Source organism: Aotus nancymaae, unplaced genomic scaffold (assembly GCF_030222135.1).
Source record: "Aotus nancymaae isolate 86718 unplaced genomic scaffold, 86718_ANA_hifiasm-v0.15.2.pri h1tg000014l, whole genome shotgun sequence".
NCBI classification, from domain to species: Eukaryota; Metazoa; Chordata; class Mammalia; order Primates; family Aotidae; genus Aotus; species Aotus nancymaae.
In genome coordinates, this window is record NW_026988425.1 from 67510955 (window position 1) to 67536648 (window position 25694).

Below are 25694 nucleotides of genomic sequence, written 5' to 3' on the forward strand. Positions count from 1 at the left end.
CTAAGACTTGATTAATTGCCTCTGTAAAGTTCTCTTGGACCCTACTCCTATTCTGGATTCCCTTTCTCTGTATTATCATTGTACCCTATATTCTTCATCCTTCTGGGGTACCTGATCAAGGAAACAAGAAACAATAGATATTTGAGAATAGATCTATCACTTTATAATAGATTTATCAACAACTCCAAATGCAAGGCTTCCCTGATAAGCTGAGCAATCTAAATCATGGGAACTTTCAGGTATAGCTGTGAAGAGGGAGAGCAAAATGGCTGGGCCTCTAAGAAAGGCCTTGACCCTATGGACTTACTATATGGTAACAGGCAATGAAATGACGAAATTTGTATCACTCTTGACCTTGACCTATCCATGATCTAGCCCACTGGTGAAATATAACACAACGAATATCCTTCACTCTGACCAATTATACCAGTAATTCTTTGAAAATCAACAGTTGGTAAGGATGTTGGTAGGCTAAGGGAGAAGTGTGTGACGCAGTTGCTTTCCCCAGCATTATCTCTCATGGCGAGAATATAAATATATTCCTGAGTATCTTCTTCTATGAGTCAAGGTTTGAGCATGAGGGAAAAGGAAGAACAATTCCCTCACCTCAATACTTAATAAAATATAAAGTATTGCTAAAAATGGTTCATAAAATTTTGCCTGACTGTACATTTCCTTGAAATATTCTTTTCACTGTTATATATATTATACATATACAAGTATTTTTCCTTTAACAAGTTAGTATACTAGAATACTAGATTCTTTAAAAATTGGCATTAATCCAATTGATGTATGAGTCATTACAAATTTTGAAGTGATGAAATCTTAGTCACAAAATCTTCAGCATAATGTCACCTTTTTCCAGCCCTACTACAAATAAACTGATCTGCATGGCTTCAATTACATCTCTATCTCAAACCCAATGTTAGGGAGATTTATGTTTGATTGATGAATGCTATAGGTTTCATTTCAACATCTAATAGGATCATATAATCTATAAATTAAACCATATTTTAAATACTAATTTCTAAAAATAAATAATGGCTTTTGAAGAGTTTAATGAACGTAGAACACATCTATCCCACTTATGAAACAATTTATACAACAAACCAGAAGATTTTCCTAAGCAGAGATATATCTCTATATAAAATAGCAGCAATATTGACATACATACCATTGACTATACCATCACTCTCATCTCTATTATTGGTCTGAATAGCACCATAAGATTTTAGTAATTCTTTCATTTTTTCATCATCTGCTTCATCCAAAGCACTCTTCTGTTTATCTTTTTGATTAGGGTTTGCTCCATTCTGTAGTAGAATCTCAGCTGCCTACAAAGTATTTTTTCAAAGTTATCTCTACAGACACCAAAGATGAATAATTTCTGTTTTCATCACAAAACACCATTACCAAACACTAAAAGCTATCAAAAGAAAGTTTTCAAACTCAGGTAAAGAAAATTTTATATTAAAATTGATATGGCTACTGCAAACTTATCCAATTTAAACTTATTCATCCTCACAAGAGAACTAAACACAATGACATAAAAGTACAATATGCCGCCTTCAGTGCAGTAAGAAGAAGGCATAGGGAGGTTCAGTGCTAGATCAGTACTGCCCAAAACTTTCTATGATAATAAAATGTTCTATATCTGCTCTGTCCAATAAGGTAACCATTAGTTACATGTGGCTTTTGAGCATTTGAAATGTGGCTAATGTGACTGAAGAAATTTTTAATTTTATTTAACTAATTTAAATTTAAATAGCAAAAGTAGCTAGTAGCTACCATACTGGGCAGCAGAGATCTAGATGTTGTGCAGATTAAGCCACTTTCATGTTAATGTGGAATTTCTGGCACTCGGATTTAATTTATCTCTCTAATACAGCCTCTTGTCCTTCCATAAACTGCTGGAGGATAGGGTAGAAAAGTGGGGCAAGAGTTGCTTCAGGCTATATTATAAACTATATTATAAATTGTGATTAGACATAGTTGAATAACATTCTATTTGGATTATATTTTATGTACATTACTTGTTGAGGAGCTTTTATAAACTAGCCTAGAATCCTAATACTCATTCTAATATTCTTCATATGGAAATATGTGCCCCAAATGACATACTTAAAAAAAAATAATTTCAACATTTATTTCAGTTTCAAATGACACATGTGCAGGTTTACTACATGGGTGTATTGCATGATGCTGAGATTTGGGGTATGAATCATCCCATCACCCACGTAGTAAGCACAGTATTCAACAGAGAGTTTTTCAACTCTTGCCTTCCTCCCTCTCTCCCCTGTCTAGTAGTCTCAGTATCTATTATTCCTATCTTTATGATCACATGTACCCAATGTTTCACTCCCACTTATAAGTGAGAACATGTGGTATTCGATTTTCTGTTCCTGCACTAATTTGCTAAGAATAATGGTCTCCAGCTGAATTCATGTTGCTACAAAGGACATGATTTTGTTCTTGTTTATGGCTGCATAGTATTCCATAATATATGTATACCACATCTTTATCCAATTCACCACTGATGGGCACCTTGGCTGATTTAATGTCTTTGCTATTGTGAATAGTGCTTCAATTAGCACACAAATGCATGTCTTTTTGGTAGAACAATTTATTTTCCTTTGGGTATATACCCAGTAATGGAATTGCTAGGTTGAATGGTAGTTCCAAGTACTCTGAGAAATCTCCAAACTGTTTTCCACAGTAGTTGAACTAATTTACATTCCTACCAACAGTGTATAAGTGTTCTCTTTTCTCCACAACGTTACCAGCATCTGTTATTCTTTGACTTTTAAATAACAGCCATTCTGACTGGTGTGAGATGATATGTCACTGTGGCTTTGATTTGTACTTCTCTGATGATTAGTGGTACTGAACATTTTTTCATATGTTTGTTGGCCACTTGTATACTAAATGACAATCTTCACTGAATATTAAAGATAGAGGGAAGTTTAGAAACCCCATCATTTTAGATAAAAGGAAACTAAGGTAAAAGAGCATGTGATATTTTGGGGAGAAAAAAATTCCTAATATAATTAAGGTTGCTCTGAGTAACTCTTAAATTGTGTATTAGAAATAAATTTATAATTGATCTAAGTGAATAATGGTTACTAACTAGATTCTGATATAAGTCAGCCAGAGCAGTGGTTCATGCCTTTAATCCCAGCACTTTGGGAGGCTAAGGCAGGAAATTACTTGAGCCCAGGAATTTGAGACCAGTCTGTGCAACACAGTGAGACCTCTTCTCTAAAAAAAATTAAAAAATTAGCTGGGTGTAGTGGCACACACTTCTAGTCCCAGCTACTTGGGAGGTTGAGGCTAGAGAATCACTTGAGCCCAGGAGTTCGTGGCTTCAGTGAGCCAAAATAGTGCCACTGTATACCAGTCTGGGTGATAGAACAAGACCTTGTCTCAAAAAAAATTACAGTGTAAGTCAATTAGTAAAATTAGTAAAAAACTCACTTGCAAGAGGCAAGCAAGTGACTCACCATTAAAAAATCTTCTAGTTAGGAAAAGATAGTCATGATTTTGTTAAAATGGAGATATACTATATGCCAGTGGATAATGTATTTAAAAAAAAAAAATTCTGTTTATGTCCAAGGATAAAAAGGCAAAGAAATTTAGGAGCAAATGGGCCAGTAGAAATTATTAAGGATAACCTTAGTTGTTCTACAAGTCTAGAGGTAGCATAGCATAAAGAAAAACAAAACTGAACCCAGTCACAAAGACACAGAAGAAAAAAAATGAAGCAACAAAGAATCCATAAAACAACTAGTGATAACATCATGACAGGAAGAAAATCTCATGTATCAATATTAACCTTAAATGTAAGTGAATTAAATACTCCACTTAAAAGATATAGATAGGCAGAATGGATTTTAAAAATGAACCAACTATATGCTGCCTACAAGAAACTCAACTTACTGGTAAAGACACATAGACTAAAGGTAAAGGGTGTGGTGGCTCATGCCTGTAATTCCAGCACTTTGGGAGGCTGAGGCAGGAGGATCATGAGGTCAGGAGTTCAAGACCAGCCTGACCAACATGGTAAAAACCCATCTCTACTAAAAATACAAACATTAGCCAGGTATGGTGGTGTGCACCTGTAATCCCAGCTACTCAGGAGGCTGAGGCAAGAGAATTGTTTGAACCTGGGAGGTGGAGGTTGCAGTGAGCCGAGATCATGCCACTGCACTCCAGCCTGAATGACAGAGCAAAACCCCATCTCAAAAGACAAAAAAAAAGAAAGATAAAGGGGTAGAAAATGATATTCTACGCAAATGAAAACCAAAAGCAGGCTGGGCGCGGTGGCTCACACTTATAATCCCAGCACTTTTGGAGGCTGAGGCGGGTGGATCACGAGGTCAAGAGATCAAGACCATCCTGGTCAACAAGGTGAAACCCCGTCTCTATTAAAAATACAAAAATTAGCTGGGCATGGTGGTGCGTGCCTGTAGTCCCAGCTACTCGGGAGGCTGAGGCAGGAGAATTGCTTGAACCCAGGAGATGGAGGTTGTGGTGAGCTGAGATCGCGCCATTGCACTCCAGCCTGGATAACAAGAGCAAAACTCCGTCTAAAAAAAAAAGAAAACCAAAAGCAAGTAGAAGTAGCTATACTTATAACAAATTAAACCAACTTTAAATCAAAATCAGTAAAAAACAGACAAAGGTCGTTACCTAATGATAAAGAATGATATCCATTCAACAAAATGATATAATAATATTAAATACATATGTATTCAACATTGGAGCACCCAGATTCATAAAACAAATGTTACTAAAACTAAAGAAAGATATAGACAGCAATACAATAATATTGGGAGACCACACCCCAGTCACAGCACTAGACAGATCACTGAGAGAGAAAATCAAGAAAGAAACACAGGAGATAAATTGGACTTTAGACCAAATGGACCTGACAGACACTGATAGAACATTCTATCCAACATCTTAGAATATACATTCATCTCATCAGCACATGAAACACTCTCCCAAATAGACCATATGTTAGGTCACAAAACTAGCCTCAATAAATTTGAAAAAAATTGAAATCACATCAAGTATTTTCTCAGAACACAATGGAATAAAACTAGAAATCAACATCAAGAGGAATTCTCAAAACTATACAAATACATGAAATTAACACACTCCTGAATAATCTTTGGGTCAATGACACAATTAAGAAAGAATTTTTAAAAAATGGAAACAAACGAAAATGGAGACAGAATATACCAAAACCTCTGGGATACAGCCAAAGCAGTGCTAAAAGGGAGGTTTACAGCATCAAATGCCTACATCAAAACAATGACAACAACAAAAAATAGAAAGATTACAAATTAACACCCTAACATTGTACTTCCAGGAACTAGAAAAACAAGAAAAAAACCAAACCCAAAGCTAGCAGAAGAAAGTAAATAACGAAGATTAGAGTAAAATGAAATGATATGGAGACCAAACTAAACAAAAGGATTAGTGAATTGAAAAGTCAGTTCTTTGAAAAGACAAACAAGTTGATAAATTGCTATACAGACTAACCAAAAAGGAAGAATATCTAAATAAACATAATGAGAAATGAAGAAAACATTGTATGTGATATCACAGAAATACAAAAGATCATCAGACTCTACCATACGCTCACAAACTAGAAAACCTAGAGGAAATGGATAAATTCCTGGAAATATAGAACCTCATAAGACTCAACCATGAAGAACTAGATGTCCCGAACAGACCAATAACAAAAATCCTCCATACACACAAAAGCCTAGGTCAAGATGTACTCACAAATTCTACCAAACATACAAAGAAGAACTGGTTCCAATTTTACTGAAACTGTTCCCAAAAAACTGAGCAGGAGAGAATCCTCCCTAGCTCACTCCATGAAGCCAGTATTACTCTGACACCAAAATCTGACAAGAGCACAAACAAACAAACAAACAAACAAAAACTATACACCAATATCCCTGGTGAAGATAGATGCAAAATCCTCAACAAAATCCTAGCCAACTGAATCCACCAGCACATCAAAAACATAATACACCATGACCAAGTGGGTTGTATTCCAGGGATGCAAGGATGGCTAACATATACAACATATAGAAGGATGGCTCAAATAAATGTGATTCATTACATAAACAAAATTAAAGACAAAAATTACACAATCATTTCAATAAATGTAGAAAAAGCATTTGATGAAATTGAACAACCCCTCATGATAAAAGCTCTCAATAAACTAGGATTAGTAGGAAAAACATACCTCAAAATAATAAAGGCCATATGCAACAAACCTATGGCCAATATCATATTGAATGGGGAAGAGTTGAAAACAATTCCCCTAACAACTGGAATAAGACAAGAGTACCCACTTGCACCACTCCTATTCAACTTAGTACTGGAAGTCCTAGCCAGAGCAATCAGGCAAAAGAAAGAAATAGAAGGCAACCAAGTTGGAAAAGAGGAAGTCAAATTATTTCTGTTCATTGACAATATGATCTTAAACCTAGAAAACCCTAAAGGGTCCTCCAAAAAATACTTAGGCTTGATAATTGAATTCAGTAAGGTTTCAGAATACAAAATCAACATTCAGAAATGAGTGTCATTTCTATACACCAATAACAATCAAGTTGAAAATCAAATCAAGAAGGTAATCCCATTTACAATAGCTAAAAAAATAAAACAAAATACCCAGGAATATAGTTAACCAAGGAGGTGAAAGAAGAAAAACTACAAAACACTGATGAAAGAAATTGCAAGTGACACAAACTAATCGAAAAACATTTCATGTTCATGAATCAGAAGAATTAATATAATAAAAATGAGAATACTGCTGAAACAATCTACAGATTCAATGCAATTTCTATCAAAATGCCAACATTATTTTTCACAGAATGAGAAAAAAAATCCTAAAATTCATATGGAACAACAACTACAACAACAACAACAACAGCCTGAATAGCAGAAGCAATCCTAAGCAAATAGAACAAAGCTAGAGAGAGTACATTTCTTGACCTCAAATTATACTGCAAGGCTATAATAATCAAAACAGCATGGTACTGGCATAAAAACAGACACATAGATCAATGTAAAAGAATAGAGAACCCAGAAATATATAACCCAGTTATATCTATAGCCCACTGATCTTTGACAATGCTGACAAGAACATACACTGGGGAAAAGACATCTTTTTCAATAAACAGTGTTGGGGAAATTGGATTGCCATATGTAGAAGAATGAACCCGAACCCTTGTCTCTCATCGTGTAAAAAATCAGATAAAGACAAGGACTTAAACTCGTAATCTGAAACGGTAAAAATTCTGTTAGAAAACCTAGGGAAAACTCTTCTTAACATTTGTCTAGGCAAAGAATTCATAATAAGACCTTGAAAGCATAAGCAACAAAAACAAAAACAGACATATGGAACTATATTAAACTAAAAAGCTTCCACATGGCAAAGGAAATAATCAAAAAGGTAAACAGACAACTCGCAGATTGGGGGAAAATTGTTGCAAACTATGAATCCTACAAAGACTAATATCCAGGATTTACAAGGAACTCAAACAATTCAAAAACAACAATAACAAAATACTAAATAGTCCCATTAAAAAACCGGCAAAAGACATGAATAGATATTTCTTAAAAGAAGACCCACAAATAACCAAAAAGCATATGAAAAAATGCTCAACATCATTAATCATCAGAGAAATGTAAATTAAAGTCACTACAAGATACTATCTTATGCCGATAGAATGGCTATTACTAAAAAGCCAAAAAATAATAGATGTTGATGAGTATGTGGAGAAAAGGGAATGCTTATACACTGTTGGTGGGAACGCAAATTAGTACAACCTCTATGGAAAATAGTATGGAGATTTCCCAAAGAACTAAAAATAGAACTGCCATTCAATCCAGCAATCCAACTACTGGATAAACACCCACAGGAAAAGTAATCATCATATTAAAAAGATACTTGTACTCAAATGTTTATTGTAGCACTATTCACAATAGTAAATATATGGAATCAATCTTAGCATCCATCAATGGATGACTGAATAAAATGTGGTAAATACACACATACACACACACAATGGAATACTACTCAGCCATAACAGAGAATGGAATCATGTCTTTTGCATCAACATGGATGGAACTGGAGGCCATCCATGTTGTTAAGTGAAACAACGCAGAAACAAGTCAAATACTGCATGTTCTCACTTATAAGTAAGAGCCAAATAATGTGTACATATGAACAGAGTGTGGAATAATGGTCACTGGAGACTCAGAAGGGTAGGGGATGGGAAGGAGTTGAGGGATGAGAAATTAATTAATGGGTGCCATGTATACTACTTGAGTGATGGTTACACTAAAAGCCCAGAATTTATCCCTACTCAATATATCCATTTAACAAAACTGCACTTGTATCCTTTAAATTTATACAAATATGTTAAAAAAGAAAAACACCCTTGTTTTAAAGCTAAGCACAAACCTCAGTCCTACTAATTATTAGCTACATCTTTTAAAAAGTTAGTTACCACCTCTAACCTCATTTTTATGATCCATGAGAATTAAATAGCCCTTGTAAAATGTCTGGCACATAGTAGTCTCCTAAGAAAATTAGCTCCATAATGCCCTACTTTCCTTTAGAGAGTGAAAAGATCAACTGTGGTAGTGAGAGACAGCAGATAATGGCATGTGAAAAAGTATTCTGCTAAGACTTTTGATAAAATCTGCATATGTACACCTTGGTGAAGTCTGAGTAAAGGTATGAAAAGATAAAATATTTATCTATTTATTTAGGTTTTATTAAGATTTTATCTTTTTAAAAGATGTGGTCAGAAACTACCCCAATCCAGTAGTTTCTAAGCCTGATTGATCAGTAGTCACTTGTTGAATTCTTTTCTTTTGTTTTTTTTTCTTTTTTGAATCTTTTTCTCTGATGAATACTTTACATACTCTAAGCAAACAGCTTCAAATTTCTCACAGATTTTGCAGATGAGATTCCCATTTCTCTTTTTTAATTCCTAATGACTAAAGGTATCATATCTAGGGATAGTTTACACAACGTTCTCTCGAAGTACTGTGATAGGACTTACAGCATTTCATTTTGCAGCATCTCTTTGGGTCTGTTTGCACTTGACATGGAGTTTGCTTTGAGTAATATCAGTCCTTTACTTTTTTTTTTTTTTTATTAACTTGGACAAAGAAGAGATTAGGCATGGTGAGAAATACTTCAACAGAAACAACAACAAACATTACTAGCATCCTCAAAGAAATAAGAGAAAATATTGCATCCATGAAAAAAGAACGAGATACTCTAAAAAAAGGAATAGTGAAAGAACAAACAAAAGGCTGTTGGAAATATGAAAAGATAAATTTTTGAAAAACAACAAAAAACTGTGAAGAGTTCAAGAAAATTTCCAGAATGAAGAGCAAAACAGGATTTTAAAAAACAGGTGGAAAAAAAAAAGATGTAAGAAACATAGAAAACTGGTCTGGGGGGTCAGTATTTGAATAATTAAGGAGTTCCTGAAAATAAAAATAAAATCATTACAGAGGTACTTCTTTTAAATTGTCTCCAAAATGAAGATGATTAGTTTGTTCGTAAGGACCCACTGGATGCCCAGCACAATGAATGGAAATTGATTCATTTCAAGACACACTAAGGCTAAGCAGATATAGTGGTGTAAGCCTGTAGTCCCAGCTACTCAGGAGGCTGGGACAGGAGGATCCTTGAGCTCAGGAGGTCAAGGCTAAAGTGAGTGATGATTGTGCCACTTCTTTTTTTTTTGAGACAGAGTCTTGCACTGTCACCCAGGCTGGAGTGCAGTGGTGCAATATTGGCTCACTGCGGCCTTCAAATCCTGGGTTCAAACAATTTTCCTGCCTCAGTCTCCTGAGTAGCTGGGACTATAGGTGCACGCCACCATGCCTGGCTAATTTTTGTATTTTTAGTAGAGATGGAGTTTCACCATGTTGGCCAGGATGATCTCGATCTCCTGACCTCATGATCTGCCCGCCTCAGCCTCCCAAAGGGCTGTGATTACAGGTGTGAGCCACTGCACTCGGCTGTGTTTTCTTTTAAAACACAGATTCCTGAGACTATCCCTAGATTAATTTAGCAAACTGGAGATGTAGGCTTTAATCTGAAGAAATTTATTTCAAACGTTATATGGAGGAGAGAAAAAGTGAATTTCAGAAAAGGAAACTTTTCTAGACTCTAAAAACAAATGCTATATTAATAATGACTATTCTGCCAATGTGTTAAGATGAGACCTTCTGTAGGCCTTGACTTTAATATACTAAAAAAGATTTACTTAATTTATTAGTTTGGAGAACATAGAGAACTCAGCTCAGAGAGAATGGGATCCTGAATAGTGTTTTTCAGTTCATCTTTCTCCATATTCTCACCAGCATCTGTTATTCCCTGTCTTTTGACAAAAGCTATTTTAACTGAGGTAAGATGACATCCCTTTGTGGTTTTGACTTGCATGTCTCCGATAATCAGTAATGCCGAGTATTTTTTCATATACCTGTTATCCATTTGTATGTCCTCTTTTAAGAAACATCTATTCAGATCTTTCAATTTTTTTTTTTTTTTTGAGATGGAGTTTTCACTCTTGTTGCCCAGGCTGGAGTGCAATGGCGTGATCTCAGCTCACTGCAACCTGCACCTCGTGGGTTCAAGCGATTCTCCTGCCTCAGCCTCCCTAGTAGCCAGGATTACAGGTGCCTGCCATCATGCCCAGCTAATTTTTGTATTTTCAGTAAGGACAGTGTTTTATCATGTTGGCTAGGCTGGTCTCGAACTCCTGACCTCATATGCTCCACCTGACTTGGCCTCCCAAAGTGTTGGGATTACAGGTGCAAGCCACCGTGCCTGACCCTTTTACCCATTTTTAAATCAGATTGTTTTTCATTTCTTTTGGCTGAGTTGTTTGAGCTTGTATATTCTGGTATTAATCTCTCTTCAGATAGATAGCTCGCAAATATATTCTCCCATTCTGTCAGTTGTCTTTTCCTTTTGTTGATTGTTTCATTTGCTGTCAGGTTAATAGCTTGCAAATATTTTCCCTTATTCTGTAAGGTAATTTTCTATATCTTGTAGGTGATCTTTATTCCTATTCATTATTTTTTCTCTGACTGTGTATTTTCAAGTAGCCTGTCTTTGAGCTCACTGATTCTTTCCTCTGCTTGATCTATTCTGTTGTTGAGAGTTTCTAACAAAATTTTCAGGTCAGTAAACACATTTCTCAGTTCCAAGATTTGTTTGATGTAAAAAATTACTTCAATCTTTGTCATATTTCTATATTAAATTTATGGTTTTATATTTTTAATTGCTTTTCTGTGTTATCTCAGAGATGACTGAGTTTCTTTTAAACTGCTGTTTTGAATTCTTGGTCAGAGAGTTCACATAGCACTGTCTCATTATGGTCAGTCACTGATTCCTTGCTTTGTCTGTTTAAGGAGATAATGGTTCCCTGTTTGCTGTATAGATGTATGTCTATCTTTGCATTAAAGGATTATTTATTCCAGTCTTCTCTGTCTGACTTACTTTGGTATTTATTGCATATGTTTGATTAGAGATTCTTTGTAATTTACCTGTTAATTTTCTTGGGTTGCTGCTTTCTTTTCAGCACTCAAATCTCATGTTGAATTGTAATCCCCAGTGTTGGAGGTGGGGCCTGATGGGAGGTGATTGGATCACAGGGGTGGTTTCTAATGGTTTAGCCCCATCCCACTAGTGCTGTCTCATGATAGAGTTCTCACAAAATCTGGTTGTTTAAAAGTGTGTATTATCACCCCCTTCCCTCCCTTTCTCCTGCTCCTCCATGTGAATATGTGCCTACTATGCTTCACTTCCACCATGATTTTAAATTTCCTGAGGTCTCCTCAGCCATGCTTCCTGTACTGTGGAACTGTGAGTCAATTAAACCTCTTTTCTTCATAAATTACCCATTCTCAGGCAGTTTTTTATAGCAATGCAAGAACAAACTAATACAGCTTCTTTTAGCCAAAAGAAGTCACATCGGACATTAGGCTACCCACTCTGGTATATTTTTTGATCATTAATATACATCTCTTTTCTCAGCAAATCATAAATTCAGTAATACCATCCTCCATATGGCTAGGTGTAGGCTAAAAACAGCAAGAATATACTTTCACAAAATTAAATTAAAAAGTTACCAGGCTCTTAAAATATATAGAAACAGATAAAAGGTATCAATGAGGGATCCAAGGAGTTTTTATATGGTTTTTAATGGTTTCCTTAACTATTTTTCAAACCAATAATTATTACTGAAGTCTATATTGCTTATGGATAACAATAAAAGTTTTCTCCTATGATTTGTCAAACAAAAAGATGAGCGTAAACATCTGAAGAATCTTAAGGTTGAGATTTGAAATTCAGTGTCATTGAAATAATGACCCTCTTAATCTTGTGATATTTTTACAATGGCTGCTTGATAAGAAAAACAAAGGAGAAAAAGATATAACAAATGCTCTGTAAATAAACCCACTGAGAAATTCTGAGTTAAAAAAGTCTACCTGTCACATATACCATCACTATAATCAGACAGCAAATCATCTTAGACAATTAAAAATATAAGGTATTAGATTTATAGCCTGTATTTACTTTTACTCTCTTCTGACTTACAGGAATTTTGTGATGAAGAAATAATGGAAAAATGATTCATTAAGATACATAGATTTTCTAATCCATATATAATATTGTATATTCGTTTGTAATTTTAAGCAGATTTTTAAAAATAACTTGTTTTATAGAATCATTTTAGTTCTCAGTTTAAAATATCTTCATTTTCTTCATTCATTTTCCTAAGAAGAAGTAACAAGATCCTAGTGTAATGTGCACTGTACCTTTAAATGATTGTTTGCAACAGCATCATGTAAGGGCAGAATTCCATCTATATTTTCACAATTAACATTAGCACCAGCTTTTAATAACTCTACAATTATATCAACAGATCCTTTACTAGATGCCTCATGAAGTGGCGTCCAACCTAAAAAAAGAAAAAAACAAAAACCCTTCCTCATACAGATCAATATTCATGTAATATCTGTATTACTAAAGTTTAGTTGCATTAATGGAATATCCATATTGATTCATAGTATGTACTAAGTATTGAACAAGAAATAATACTAAAAACTATGGGCTTAAAATTTATGCTTCATTTTTGAAAACAAATTGATCTCATCACAAATAATTGTTGATACAAGTACCAAAGCAAAAGACTCACAGAATGTAAAACATAATGAGAGTAAATACTACTCATTTCAATTTATTTCAACTCAGATATTAAAATGTCTGACTTACATATGTGTATCTTTGCATTGCCACATTTCTCTTTAAAATGACACCTGGTTTAATCAACCTTTGAGTTTTTCCCTGTGGAATTCTTCAGAAAAGATTCTGTTGTACTTAACAAAATAATCTTAGGAAAATGTTAGGTAAATTTTTCAGAGTTTTAGAATAAAAATAAAGAGAGAAAAAAGTTTCAGAGTTTTAGAATAAAAATAAAGAGAGAGAAAAAGGAACAGTATAAAAGGAGGAGAAAAGAGAAGAAGGGACAGGAGTGTTTGAAAGGAGAAAGGTCTTTTAACAGTGATAAATCTTAGTATCCAACTAAACATAATTTAATATAAAAAAGATTGTTCAAAGTTATCACTTACATATCAGCCAGGATCAAATTGGAAGGGGCAGGGGGTGTTGAAATGTGTACTTCAGTGAGTTCAAATTATAAAAGTAATTAAATTAAAAGGATCCAAACCTGCATTATCATTTAGATTCACATCTGCTCCAGATTCTATTAGCGCTTTCACTAGGGACAGATTTCCTCTTCTGGCAGCTAAATGAAGCCGGCTTTTCCCTCTGGCATTCCTTTTATTGATCCCACCTGTTTTCATTCCTGTAAATTTGCCAAACAAAATAGGTTTATTTTCTGCCAAATGTTGAATGTTATAAAGGATCTTAGAAAATACATGACAACTTCCTCAAAGTATCACACTACACAGAAATAAATATCAATTGTTATCATTGCTGTTATTGTTTTAATATAGAATTTGTGAAGAAATAATAGAGCATCTAAGCACATTACTTTGCATTTATTCTAGCAGTTGGTTAATCACTATCAAACATCTGATTAAAACAAATGAACTTTCTTCAGTTCTTTCTATATTCATCTCACTCTCAGTAGTCCTTCAACAATGAATGGTATTTTTCTAAGATAAACTGAGATATTATAAAAATCCTCTTTCTACAGCCATTCTATATCTCAGTGAGTGTATTCCTGATCACATAGCTGCCAAGTACCAAACTATGGCTTATTGTTTTCTATTTTTTTTCACAAAATGTGCTGTACAATATCATCTAAAGATTTTGTTTTTTAAATCTCTTCCTTGCAATACAAGTTAGACAGACTTAAGTTGGAACTAAAAGTAACGAACTGATCATACGTTTTCACCCTATGTCCTGGCAAAACCATGCTAAAATGACAGTAAAAGAAATTTTAAAGTACCATACATTAAAAAAAGAGGAAACAATAAAGGACAAAGACTTCAACAAAATTAGGGGAATTGGAAAGTCAATGACGGAGAAGAGTGAACTGATTTGGCAGAGTGGGCAACACTCCAATCCAAGTGCCTGCAAAGGGAATTGCAGAGAGAACAAGCCAATCTGAACTCAAGCACTCTACACCTGGGGACATCAGGCACTATGGAAGGCAGGTGTGTGGAACAGTGGGGGCAGGGGCAGAGCAACTGGTTAAAATCTTTTATATCAGATCTTTTACATACAAAAGTTGAGACTCCAAGTTTCCTTCCACAACCCTCAACTGACTAGCAACCATTCCTCTTATCACAGATCTCCAACCCAAAGCCAGGAACCTGAAGGTTTGTTTTCTATAGAAACTGCATCAGGGCCAGGCGTGGTGGCTCACGCCTATAATCCCAGCACTCTACTAAAAACACAAAAATTAGCTGGGCGTGGTGGTGGGTGCTTGTAATCTCAGCTACTAGGGAGGCTGAGACAGGAGATCACTTGAACCCAGGAGGTGGAGGTTGCAGTGAGCCAAGATTGTGCCACTGCCCTCCAGCATGAGTGATTGAGTCTGTCTCAAAAAAAAAAAAAAAAGAAAGAAACTGCATCAGAGAAGCTTCAGACTGAGATGCAAAGCAAAATAAAGGGTTAGGGTGATGAAACAGAAAATATTCATTAAATCAGTGGTATCAGCACCATGGAGGAAACCTGTTAGAAATGCAAATTCTCCAGACCACCCCAAACTTACTTTGGAGGACAGACTAAAATGGCTCCTAATGATCCTTACCATCTGGTATTTATGACTTTGTGTACTCTTCTTCTCTTTATAGCTTGCTTCTAACCAATAGAATTTTTCAACACTCAGGGTATTTCATTTCACTGATTAGGTTAAAAGAGATTGTAACATTTTCTGTCTTGCTAACAGACTTGCTGTATTCACTTCAGCTTGTATGCTTTGACGATGCAAGCAGACATGTTGGAGAAGCCCCCACAGCAAGAAACTGAGGATGGCCACCAGCCAATCACCTGTGAGGAACTGAGGCCCTCAGCCAACCACCTTCAAGAAATTGAATTCTGCCAACAATCACACGAGCTTAAACATGGATTCTTCCCTAGCAGAACCTTCAGATGAGCCCCCAGTCCTAACCAACACTTTGCTGCCTATCAAACAATCCTGTTAGCGGTCCCAACTAAGCCATGCCTGATTCCTGACCTACAGAAAGTAAGAGATAATAACTGTGTAACAGAGACAACTAACACACCTACTGAATCAGATTATTTGAGGGTAGGGCCCAGCAGTTTGTGTTTTAACAATCTTTTCAGGTAATTCTGATGCAAACTAAGGTTTGAGAACCACTGCATTAAACTTTGGAACTCTTCTTGCCCTATTTCCTAAATGTCATCAACTATGCATATAGTTTAGGGCAAGAGATAAAAAGATTAGAGAACTGTTCTCTAAAAAATGGATTCTTGGGTTATATGAATCACAGGGAAGAATGACAGTCTCGTATATCTCTTCCACTGGCATCCAGACAAAAACATATTGTTCTTTAGAGATTAGCAATGCAAAATTCTTTATTGAATTAAAAACATATACATATACATACACACACACACACACACACACATATATATATATATAGAGAGAGACAGAGAGAAACAGAGAGAGAGAGAGAATATATTTGAAAATTATATCTAAGGTTACAGGCCTGCAGACTGCAAGTTTGAGTTGAAAAATCTCTCCCAGCTGGGCATGGTTCCTTACACTTGTAACCCTTGCACTTTGGGAGGCTGAGGCAGGTGGAGTTTGAGACCAGCCTGGGCAACATAGGGAGACCCCATTTCTTAAAAAAATTTAAAAATTAGCTGGGTGTGGTGGCATGTGTTCGTAGTCCCAGCTACTGAGAGATGCTAGGGTGGGAGGATCACGTGAGCATGGGAGGTCAAGGATACAGTGAATTGTGATTGTGCTAGTGCTCTCTAGCCTGGGTGACAGACAAGACCCTGTCTCAAAACAACGACAACAACAACAACAACAACAACAACAAACTCTCTCAGTAATTCTTACTGTGCATGGTATAAATTATTGTTCCTGGTATGTTTGTAGCAAAGAAGGTAGACATGTAACACACATTTTAGAGCAAAAACTCAACTTCTCAATGTTACTAACATCATAAATTTATACAGCATTGACTAAAAATTTAAAATAACAAAATCAAAACTCAACTTCTCAATGTTACTAACATCATAAATTTATACAGCATTGACTAAAAATTTAAAATAACAAAATCTGACAGAAACTCAAAAGGAAACAAATAGTACTCATACTAAACCTCTTCAAAAACTCCACTGTAGTTTGGGATTTAGTGTTACTATTAATAAATATAATGCTATTAAATACTCAGATTTCTCTCCTTTTTTATGTGACCAGTTTTTTCTTCTCTGGAAGCCTTCAGGATCTTCTTTATTCCTGTTCTGAAATGTCAGTGAGGTGCCTTGTTCCCTGTACTGGACACTTAGTGGTGCTTTCAAAATGGAAATGCCTGTCTCATTTCTTACATTCTTTCTTTATTGATTTTTTCTACTGTTCACTTGCTGCTCTCCCTGGATATCCTGGAGTGATATTCTAATTTTCTTATCTTTTCTCTCTTATTTTTCAGCTTTTTCTTTTTTGGTCCTTAGTAGACTTGTAAAACTTTGCCTTATAACCCTGCTACAGATATCTATATATTATCTATTTACTTAAATTTCTGTTTTAAACAACTAAAAGCTCTGTATTGTTCTCTGATTGTTCCCTCTTTTGTATACCTTTTTGGAAAAAAAATTTAGATATTTCTTGATTCTTGTATTGTTTCTATTTCTTCTGGGTTCCTTTGGTCTGGTTAGTTTGATAGCTTTCATATTGGTGCTTTCTGCAAATACTTGTCAATCTTTGACTATCTGTTAATTAATATTTTAATGAGGAAAACTAAAATCCAAATAGGAAATCTGTGGAGGGTGAGGGGAATGTGGCATAGATGAATTCACTGTTGGGCGATCAGCAGGAGGTAAGCCTGCCTTTGTTTTAGGGAATCCCCAGATGTCAATATCTAAAATTTTTACCTTTGGAGCAGTTCAATTCTCTGCTTGAGTGGCTTACCATCTGGTGGAATAATAGACATGTTAAAAAATTACACTGAAATAATTAAGTGCTGCTAGAGAGATGTGAAGTTTCTTGTGGTAGTTGTAACAAATTTACCACAAACTAGGTGACTTAAAACAACAGAATGTATTCTCTCATAATTTAGAAACCAGAAATCCAAAATCAAAGTGTCAATGGGGCTGTACTCCCTCTGGAAGCTCTAGGGGAGTATCTTTCTGTGCCACTTCCAGCTTCCGATGGCTTCAGCATTCCTTGGCTTCCTTGGCTGTGGCTACATTGCTCCTTTGCCTTCATCTTCTCTTCATCTCCTCTGTGTGTTTCAAGTCTCCCTATCTTTCTCTCATAAGGACACAGTAATTAAATTTAGGGCTCACCTGGATCATTCAGGATGATCTCCTTATCTTAGGGTCCTTAACTGGATTACGTATGCAAAGAAGGTAATATTCATGCCTTTACTATATAAGGTAATAGTCACAAATTCCAGGGATTAGGACAGGGCATGTTTTGGGGCACCAGCATTCAATCCACTATAGAAGGTGTGTATAAGAAGGGCTTCAGTTTACATGAGAGGGGGAAAATGAAACAATGTTCACAGAGAATGCCTAATCCAGTATCCTTCCTACCTCTTAACAGACAGTATATAAATCAACATTCAGTTAATAATGTTTAACCTGAAGTGGTTCAGCCTATTGTTTATGACAGAACTATCTCCAAGAACTATCAAAGGATGCTTACCTTGTCCATACTGTGAAACACACAATTCTTCATCTGACACAAAACAAACTAATGGCTATGTTTCTTTAATTTCCCTTATGTTAAAAAGGCTAAATGAAGTATCTAAAGAATCTGACACATTTCACCCCTGCTGTCCCCACCAAATATTCTTGTTGTGTCTGCTGTTTACCTTATCTCCTCTAATATAATAAACTAGAAGTCACAGAAATATGATATGAATATTTTTCAAGATTATTGGATTCTCAAGTGGTGCCTTAACAACAAATGTAGCTGAAATAGTCATATAAGTTAATGAATAACTACAAAAAGAAACAATATATCTAAAAGTTTAGAAATTGCCTGAAGTAGAGTGAATTGCTGGGCCTGATTTTGTAAACTTTAACCCAAACAATTATAGGATACAAACCTTTGCAGGTAGTTTTTAAGAAACTTCGTCTTTTTCTGAAATTCTGAACTGTTTTGTGTTCTTGGATATTAGTAGGCATGTGAATTTCTGACTCCGTTTTTTCTTTTGTCTCTTCACAATTTCTTGCAGTTATTTCATCTCCACTGATGTTATTAGTTAATTCCTCATCTGAAACAAACATTTTATAATATCAGTGTTACTGTTCTCCTCTCTGGTTATACAACTACAAAATAAAATTTCTACCTTTTTTAAGTTTCTGTTCCACACTGGACTGTTTAAGGAAATAGAAGCTTTTAAAAATGTTTTTACGTAACAGACAAAAAGTTTGCTGGTTGCAGCTCTGATGGGAATACAGTAAATAGTTTAAGTGAAAAGATCTAACAATTTCCTGCTATGAAAATGTTGTTCATAGCAGGTGAACTGATGCTAAATAAGTATCATATTAAAAAGTACTATGTTGAAAAGCAACAAAAGAGTGATAGAAATACTGTTTATTCAAGCAATGGGGAAAGGATTCCCTATTTAATAAGTGGTGTTGGGAAAACTGGCTAGCCATATGCAGAAAACTGAAACTGGACCCCTTCCTTCCACCTTATACAAAAATTAATTCCAGATGGATTAAAGACTTAAACGTAAGACCTAAAATCATAAAAACCCTAGAAGCAAACCTAGGCAATACCATTCAGGACATAGGCATGGGCAAAGACTTCATGAATAAAACACCAAAAGCAATTGCAACAAAAGCCAAAATTGACAATTGGGATCTAATTAAGCTAAAGAGCTTCTGCACAGCAAAAGAAACTATCATCAGAGTGAACAGGTAACCTACAGAATGGGAGAAAATTTTTGCAATTTATCCATCTGACAAAGTGCTAATATCCAGAATCTACAAGAAACTTAAATAAATTTACAAGAAAAAAAACAAACAATCCCATCACAAAGTGGGTGAAGGATATGAACAGATACTTCTCAAAAGAAGACATTTATGTGGCCAAGAAACATATGAGAAAAGCTCATCATCACTGGTCATTAGGGAAATGCAAATCAAAACCACAATATGATACCCTCTCATGCCGTTTAGAATGGCTATCATTAAAAAGTCAGGGAACAACAGAAGTTGGAGAGGATGTGGAGAAATAGGAATGCTTTTACACTGTTGGTGGGAGTGTAAATTAGTTCGACCATTGTGGAAGACAGTGTGGTGATTCCTCAAGGATCTAGAACCAGAAATACCATTTGACCCAGCAATCCCATTACTGGGTATATACCTAAAGGATTATAAATCATTCTACTATAAAGACATATGCACATGTATGTTTATTGCAGCACTGTTCACAATAGCAAAGACCTGGAACCAACCTAAATGCCCATCAATGATAGACTGGATAACGAAAATGTGGCACATACATACCATAAAAAACTATGCAGTCATAAAAAAGAATGAGTTCATGTCCTTTGCAGGAACATGGATGAAGCTGGAAACCATCATTCTCAGCAAGCTAACACAGGAACAGAAAACCAAACACTGCATGTTCTCACTCATAAGTGGGAGCTGAACAATGAGAACACATGGACACAGGGAGGGAACATCACCTGTTGGGGAGTGGGGGACTAGGGGAGGGATAGCATTAGGAGAAATGCCTAATGTAGATGATGGGTTGCAAACCACCATGGCACGTGTAAACCTATGTAACAAACCTGCATATTTGGCACATGTATATCAAAATTTATAATATAATAATAAATAAAATAATAAAAAATAATTTAAAAATACTGTTATTAACTTCAGTTAATATCACCTTAGCAACTATCTTTGATAACATTGGTTTGACTTTCAAAGTAATCACTACTAGGCTTAGTGGCATCCCAAATCATGGCCCACATATCCTCATTCTTCACAGTTTGGGAATATGTTGAATAAAATTCAATCGGAAATTTCTACAAAAATAAGTAAATCTATAGGAAATGTATACAGGTTAAGCAATATTACTAATACCTGGTTTGTATGAAATTTCCTTCTTTTCTCTTTGACTAAGTTGTGAGATGTTGGTCAAGTCTTTATTCATATTGTCAGTGGAATGAGAATCTATATCACATACAGTCTCACTTTCTAGGTTTTGTCTCCTTTTTTCAGCTTTAGTTGTTTCTATTACTTGAGAATGAACAACTATAAATAAAGGCTCATTTGAATAACTTAATTTTTGTTCGCTGTCAATGTAATTCCTTTCAGTGTCACAATTCTTTGCCACTTCTTCCACAATATGTGTATCTGTTTGATTCATTAAAAAAGTCGGTGCTCTGGGAATACAATCCTGTGGCTTTTTGAATAGCTCCACATGATTAGTCAACTTTGAAACCTCCTGTGTCGAAAGTGTTCTCATACAAGCCAGGGAATTTTGCTCAGGATTGCCATGTGAGTGATCAAAAGAAGGTCCAAATATGCATTGTTCACAATTTGCAACATGTTGTTCAGAAATAACTACATTATCTGAATCAGAAAAATTAACAGCTTCCTGTTCTGGAAGTGTGGTTAGGCTGACTGCTTTTACCTCATTTTCCTGTGAAAAATGATCTTCAGAAAGTAAAAACTGTTGAAAATCCATTTCTTTTCTATTTGTTAAATTCTCCTTAAAATTATAGTGGTTTTTGCAGCCTGTAGAACACGTCACCTTTTTAGATATTACAGCCTTCTCAGAGTTGGAGAAATCATCATCATCATTATCAGAATTTCCCTTTACAAAGGATAGGAAAGCTTTTTCCCATTTGTTAAAGCTCTCATCTTTTTGGACCAATTTGCTGTTTTCATGAGATTTATAAAGGAAATGGTGTTGTTCCTGGAGAGTATGAGGCTGCTTATCCGTAGTAACAAGTGGTAAGTTGATTTCTTTGTGTAATGAAAGTCCCGGGAAAGAAACAGCTTCAGTTTGGTCAACAGATTCTAATTCCAAGCATTGAACTTCTTGACTCTCTGATAAATCCAGGTTCTGGATGTGTGTCTCTTTAGAAACTGAACAAACCTCAATATTGTTATCTAATCCATTTTTCAGGCTTGGCAGAGTTATGCTGGAAGGTTCACATGACTCTTCTGGAAGGTCACTAAGAGTTTGTGGAATATGCTGTTGATCAGTAACCAATCTGTTTATTCTCCTAGAAGGAGAGACAGCCAGTGTCTTTCTTGGATTGCAGTCTACATCATCTACTTGGGTCCTTTTACGTTGTGTGTTTCTTCTTCCTATACCTTTAGGCACGTTTGTTTTGGAATCTTTGACATTATAGATACTGCATTTTCTGAGTCCTGTAGAGTATATCTGGTTAAGAGTTGATTGTTTATGCTTGGATTTACCAAATTTTGTGTTTTTGGAATCTTTTTTGTAATATTCATATACATCTTCCTTATTTATATTTGTAAATAAACTCTCTTTGTTTTCTTTATTGACTTTTACATGTTCTTGCTTCTGTCTGTTGCAATTTTCATTACAAACATGGCAAATGTGACTTTTAGAACTGAATTTTGGTTTCTATAAAAAAAAATATAGTTAGCTTTAATTTTAAGTAGTACTATATCAACTCAATCTGAATTATTGATAATCAACCTCTTTGATTCAAACTATTATTTTAAATCCAATCTAACCACAGATCCTGCTGGGATATAACCAACTTGACATTTCAGAAATGTAGACTAATAGAAAAAAAGCAAATGTAATAAATTTAGACTCAGTATGTATACTAATCTTTATTTTCTACTGTAGATTATAATTCCTTCTTGCCAATATTTTAGCATTATTAATCTTATTAAACACAATAAAAATCTTAATCTATTTAATTTTTATAGACTTTTAAACTAATTACATCAAAGTTTCCTTTACAAGGAAACTCTGTGCTGCTGTACATCTTTTACGTCTAGTGGGTTGGTGCTATTTCTTTGAGCTACAAACAAAAAGAAAAAATAAAAAAAAACAGATTCCAGTGGTCAGACTCTAAACTTTGCAAGGAAACTTTACACAAATGCTTTAGAAACACTATCCTCTCCCAATTGTTACATAGGTAGAACTAGAATTAGGAGTTTCTTCTTCTGGTATCTGGGAGAACTATGGGATAGAAGCAGAAAAATTGACTTAAAAACAGGAAGACAGATATGTTTTTCAACTGGTCTGTATGAAAAAAATACTATGGGCTGCTAAGATTAAAATAGGAACACTGCTTCCTCTCATTCACCACAACTCAAGTACCAGATGGAGAGTAACTGCCCACCATGTAAAGTTTGAAGAGATGGGCTAATACCTTTGACTCCTGTACTATGCTTAGGCCACAGGAAATTAGACATGGTTGATAAACCATAGGCTCCATAAAGAGAAAAAGGAAGGAAATGGTTACCAATATATTCATGTGCCCAGATATGCTACAAACTAATAGCCCAGAACCCTCTAATTCTCATGCAATTATTCCAGTGTCTTAAAAGTAAATGTGAAGTCACTATTACAGCAGTTTTTCTCTTCCCTTTGATGATCCATAAAACAACAAGAAGTTACATCCCTATAAAAATGTTTATTACTAAGCATAGATATACCTTGTGTTGGTATACATCCTCTATGTCTAGTGGGTCAATGCTATTCCTTTGAGCTGTAAACAAAAAGAGAAAATCAATGAAAACAGCTTCTAGTGGTTAGACTTTAGACTTCTAAAACCCACAAGTCCTTTGTCATGAGAAAACCAAGTTAAATAAGTGTAATTATGCAAACATTTTATATTAAAATAACACACAGGTATAAATTCTGAGGTGGTGATATTTAGTGAGGTAGCTATATTATTTTCCCTTTGCCTCTGAGTTTCCATAATGTACCAGGTACTGTGTTGAGATAGTTTACATATATTAACTTCAGTCCTCACGTTAACAATCCTATAGGGAAACAGGTAGATGGGTAGATATTACAAACCCAAATTTACAGGTAAGAAAATTAGGAATGTTAATTTACCCTATAAGCTTTATAGCATGTGAGGCTATAAAGTTAGGACTGAACCCTTGTCCTACATCAAAGTAGATGTATTTTACTTTAAGATAGAAAAGCAGTCTGGGATTGTAGTCTACATCATCTACTTGGGTCCTTTTATGTTGTGTGTTTCTTCTTCCTATACCTTTAGGCACATTTGTGTTGGAATCTTTGACATTATAGAGATTGCATTTTCTGAGTCCTATAGAGTATATCTGGTTAAGAGTTGATTGTTTATGCTTGGATATATTTTATAGGAGGAAATACATTTTATAGGAGGAAAGTTCTTTATTCATCATTCCCATATTTGAAAGCTCTTCATCTGGAATTTAAAAATGAATACTCGGTTTTTATTTCTTTATTTAAGTAAACTAATATTCTTTATTTACATACAAATACTCTTTAAGTAAACTAATTTTGCATTCATATTGAAAAATAGGCTGATAATTACTGATGGAATCTGTAAGTTCACTTAAGAAATATTCAAACTATCTAGTGATGCATGATAATGCAACCCAGTTTAGTAAATTCTCTCACAAAGGAATGGGAGTTTAGTCCTATGGAGAAATGTTTGGGATTCCTTTACATGAAAGAAATTTAATTGACTAGGGATAGGTTAAAAGTGGGCACTGGTGAACAGGAGATTCTGGATTTAGAGAAAGGACTAGAATGCTGTAGAAAGCATTCCCAGAAGAGCAAAACAATGCATATTGTAATTATTTAAAATAGAGAAGTCAAGCAGCTAAGCAGATCATCAAAGCAATAATTAAAAAAAAATACTTTTGCCTCCAACTGAACAGTTTATTTGCAATTTTTCATACAGCTTAAAATGTTAATATGATTATTTTAATAATTTATCTCAATGAGCTTTTATAGATTTGTCTTCAACAAGTTACTGTCTGTCTCGCTTCTCATGCAATTTCTCCCACTAGGAAGGAAGACTTTTGCTCTAATGAACCACTAATTAATTGCCTCCTGGTGGCCTTCAATTATTAAGGAAGTTTTCTCTTTACTATAAAAGTAGAGTATTTTGATCCAGGACTTAGTTCTTAGTTAATACCATTCAGATAACTACATTTCTTGATCAAGTATATGATTTATAAAATAAGTGGCCATAAAATAATAAAATAGATCCATTAGCTCTAAAGAAAAACTAGTCTCATGACTCGTTATTGTTAGATTGCTCAATTGCACCTAATTTTCAATAACAGACACACCCAACAATAATTGGAAGAACTGTTTTATATTAAATAGAACCCAGCTGGGAAGGAGATTGATATGGTTTGGCTATGCCCCCAAACAAATCTTATCTTGAATTGTATCTCTCATAATCCCCATATGTCATGGGAAGGACCCAGTGGGAGGTAATTAAATCATGAGGGCAGATTTTTCCCATGCTGTTCTCATGATAATGAATAAGTCTCATAACATCTGATGGTTTCATAAAGGGCAGTTCCCTTGCACTTCCCCTTGCTGCTGCCATGTGAAGAAGGATGTGTTTGATTCCCCTTCCGCCATGATTGTAAGTTTCCCAAGGCCTCCCTAGTGTTGTGGAACTGTGAGTCAATTAAAACTCTTTCCTTTATAAATTACCCAGTTTCAGGTATGTCTTTATTAGCAGCATGAGAACCAACTAATACAGAGATGTACTTTAAATTTCCTTTAAAACCATTTAGATCAGGAAAAGATATTTTCTAATAGACTTATCAAAGGGTTTGTGTTGACACTTAAACATTAACCAAGATAGATATGTAGTATCCATCCTGTTATCCTCTTGGACATGAAGGAGCCTGGGTTATGTGTCTTGATGTATTCACATAGGTTCTGAGCATTCTTTTATCACATTCTTCATCGTAATTCCTTGCT

The 25694-nt window shown here is 35.0% G+C and overlaps 1 protein-coding gene across 4 annotated transcripts in view; it reads right to left on the minus strand.

The window, feature by feature from the left end:
- The window catches only part of ANKRD31 (ankyrin repeat domain 31), a 139163-nt gene that overhangs the window by 50893 nt on the left and 62576 nt on the right, over positions 1-25694 (minus strand). For all 4 annotated transcript variants that reach the window (XM_064376056.1, XM_012462151.2, XM_021673218.2 and 1 more), the window contains 6 exons: positions 23408-23460; positions 20837-22358; positions 18841-19008; positions 13791-13928; positions 12880-13022; positions 1175-1334 (listed from right to left, as the gene is read on the minus strand). In XM_064376056.1, the coding sequence (XP_064232126.1) occupies positions 1175-1334; positions 12880-13022; positions 13791-13928; positions 18841-19008; positions 20837-22358; positions 23408-23460 (2184 nt within the window). The remainder of the gene's footprint in view (positions 1-1174; positions 1335-12879; positions 13023-13790; positions 13929-18840; positions 19009-20836; positions 22359-23407; positions 23461-25694) is intronic.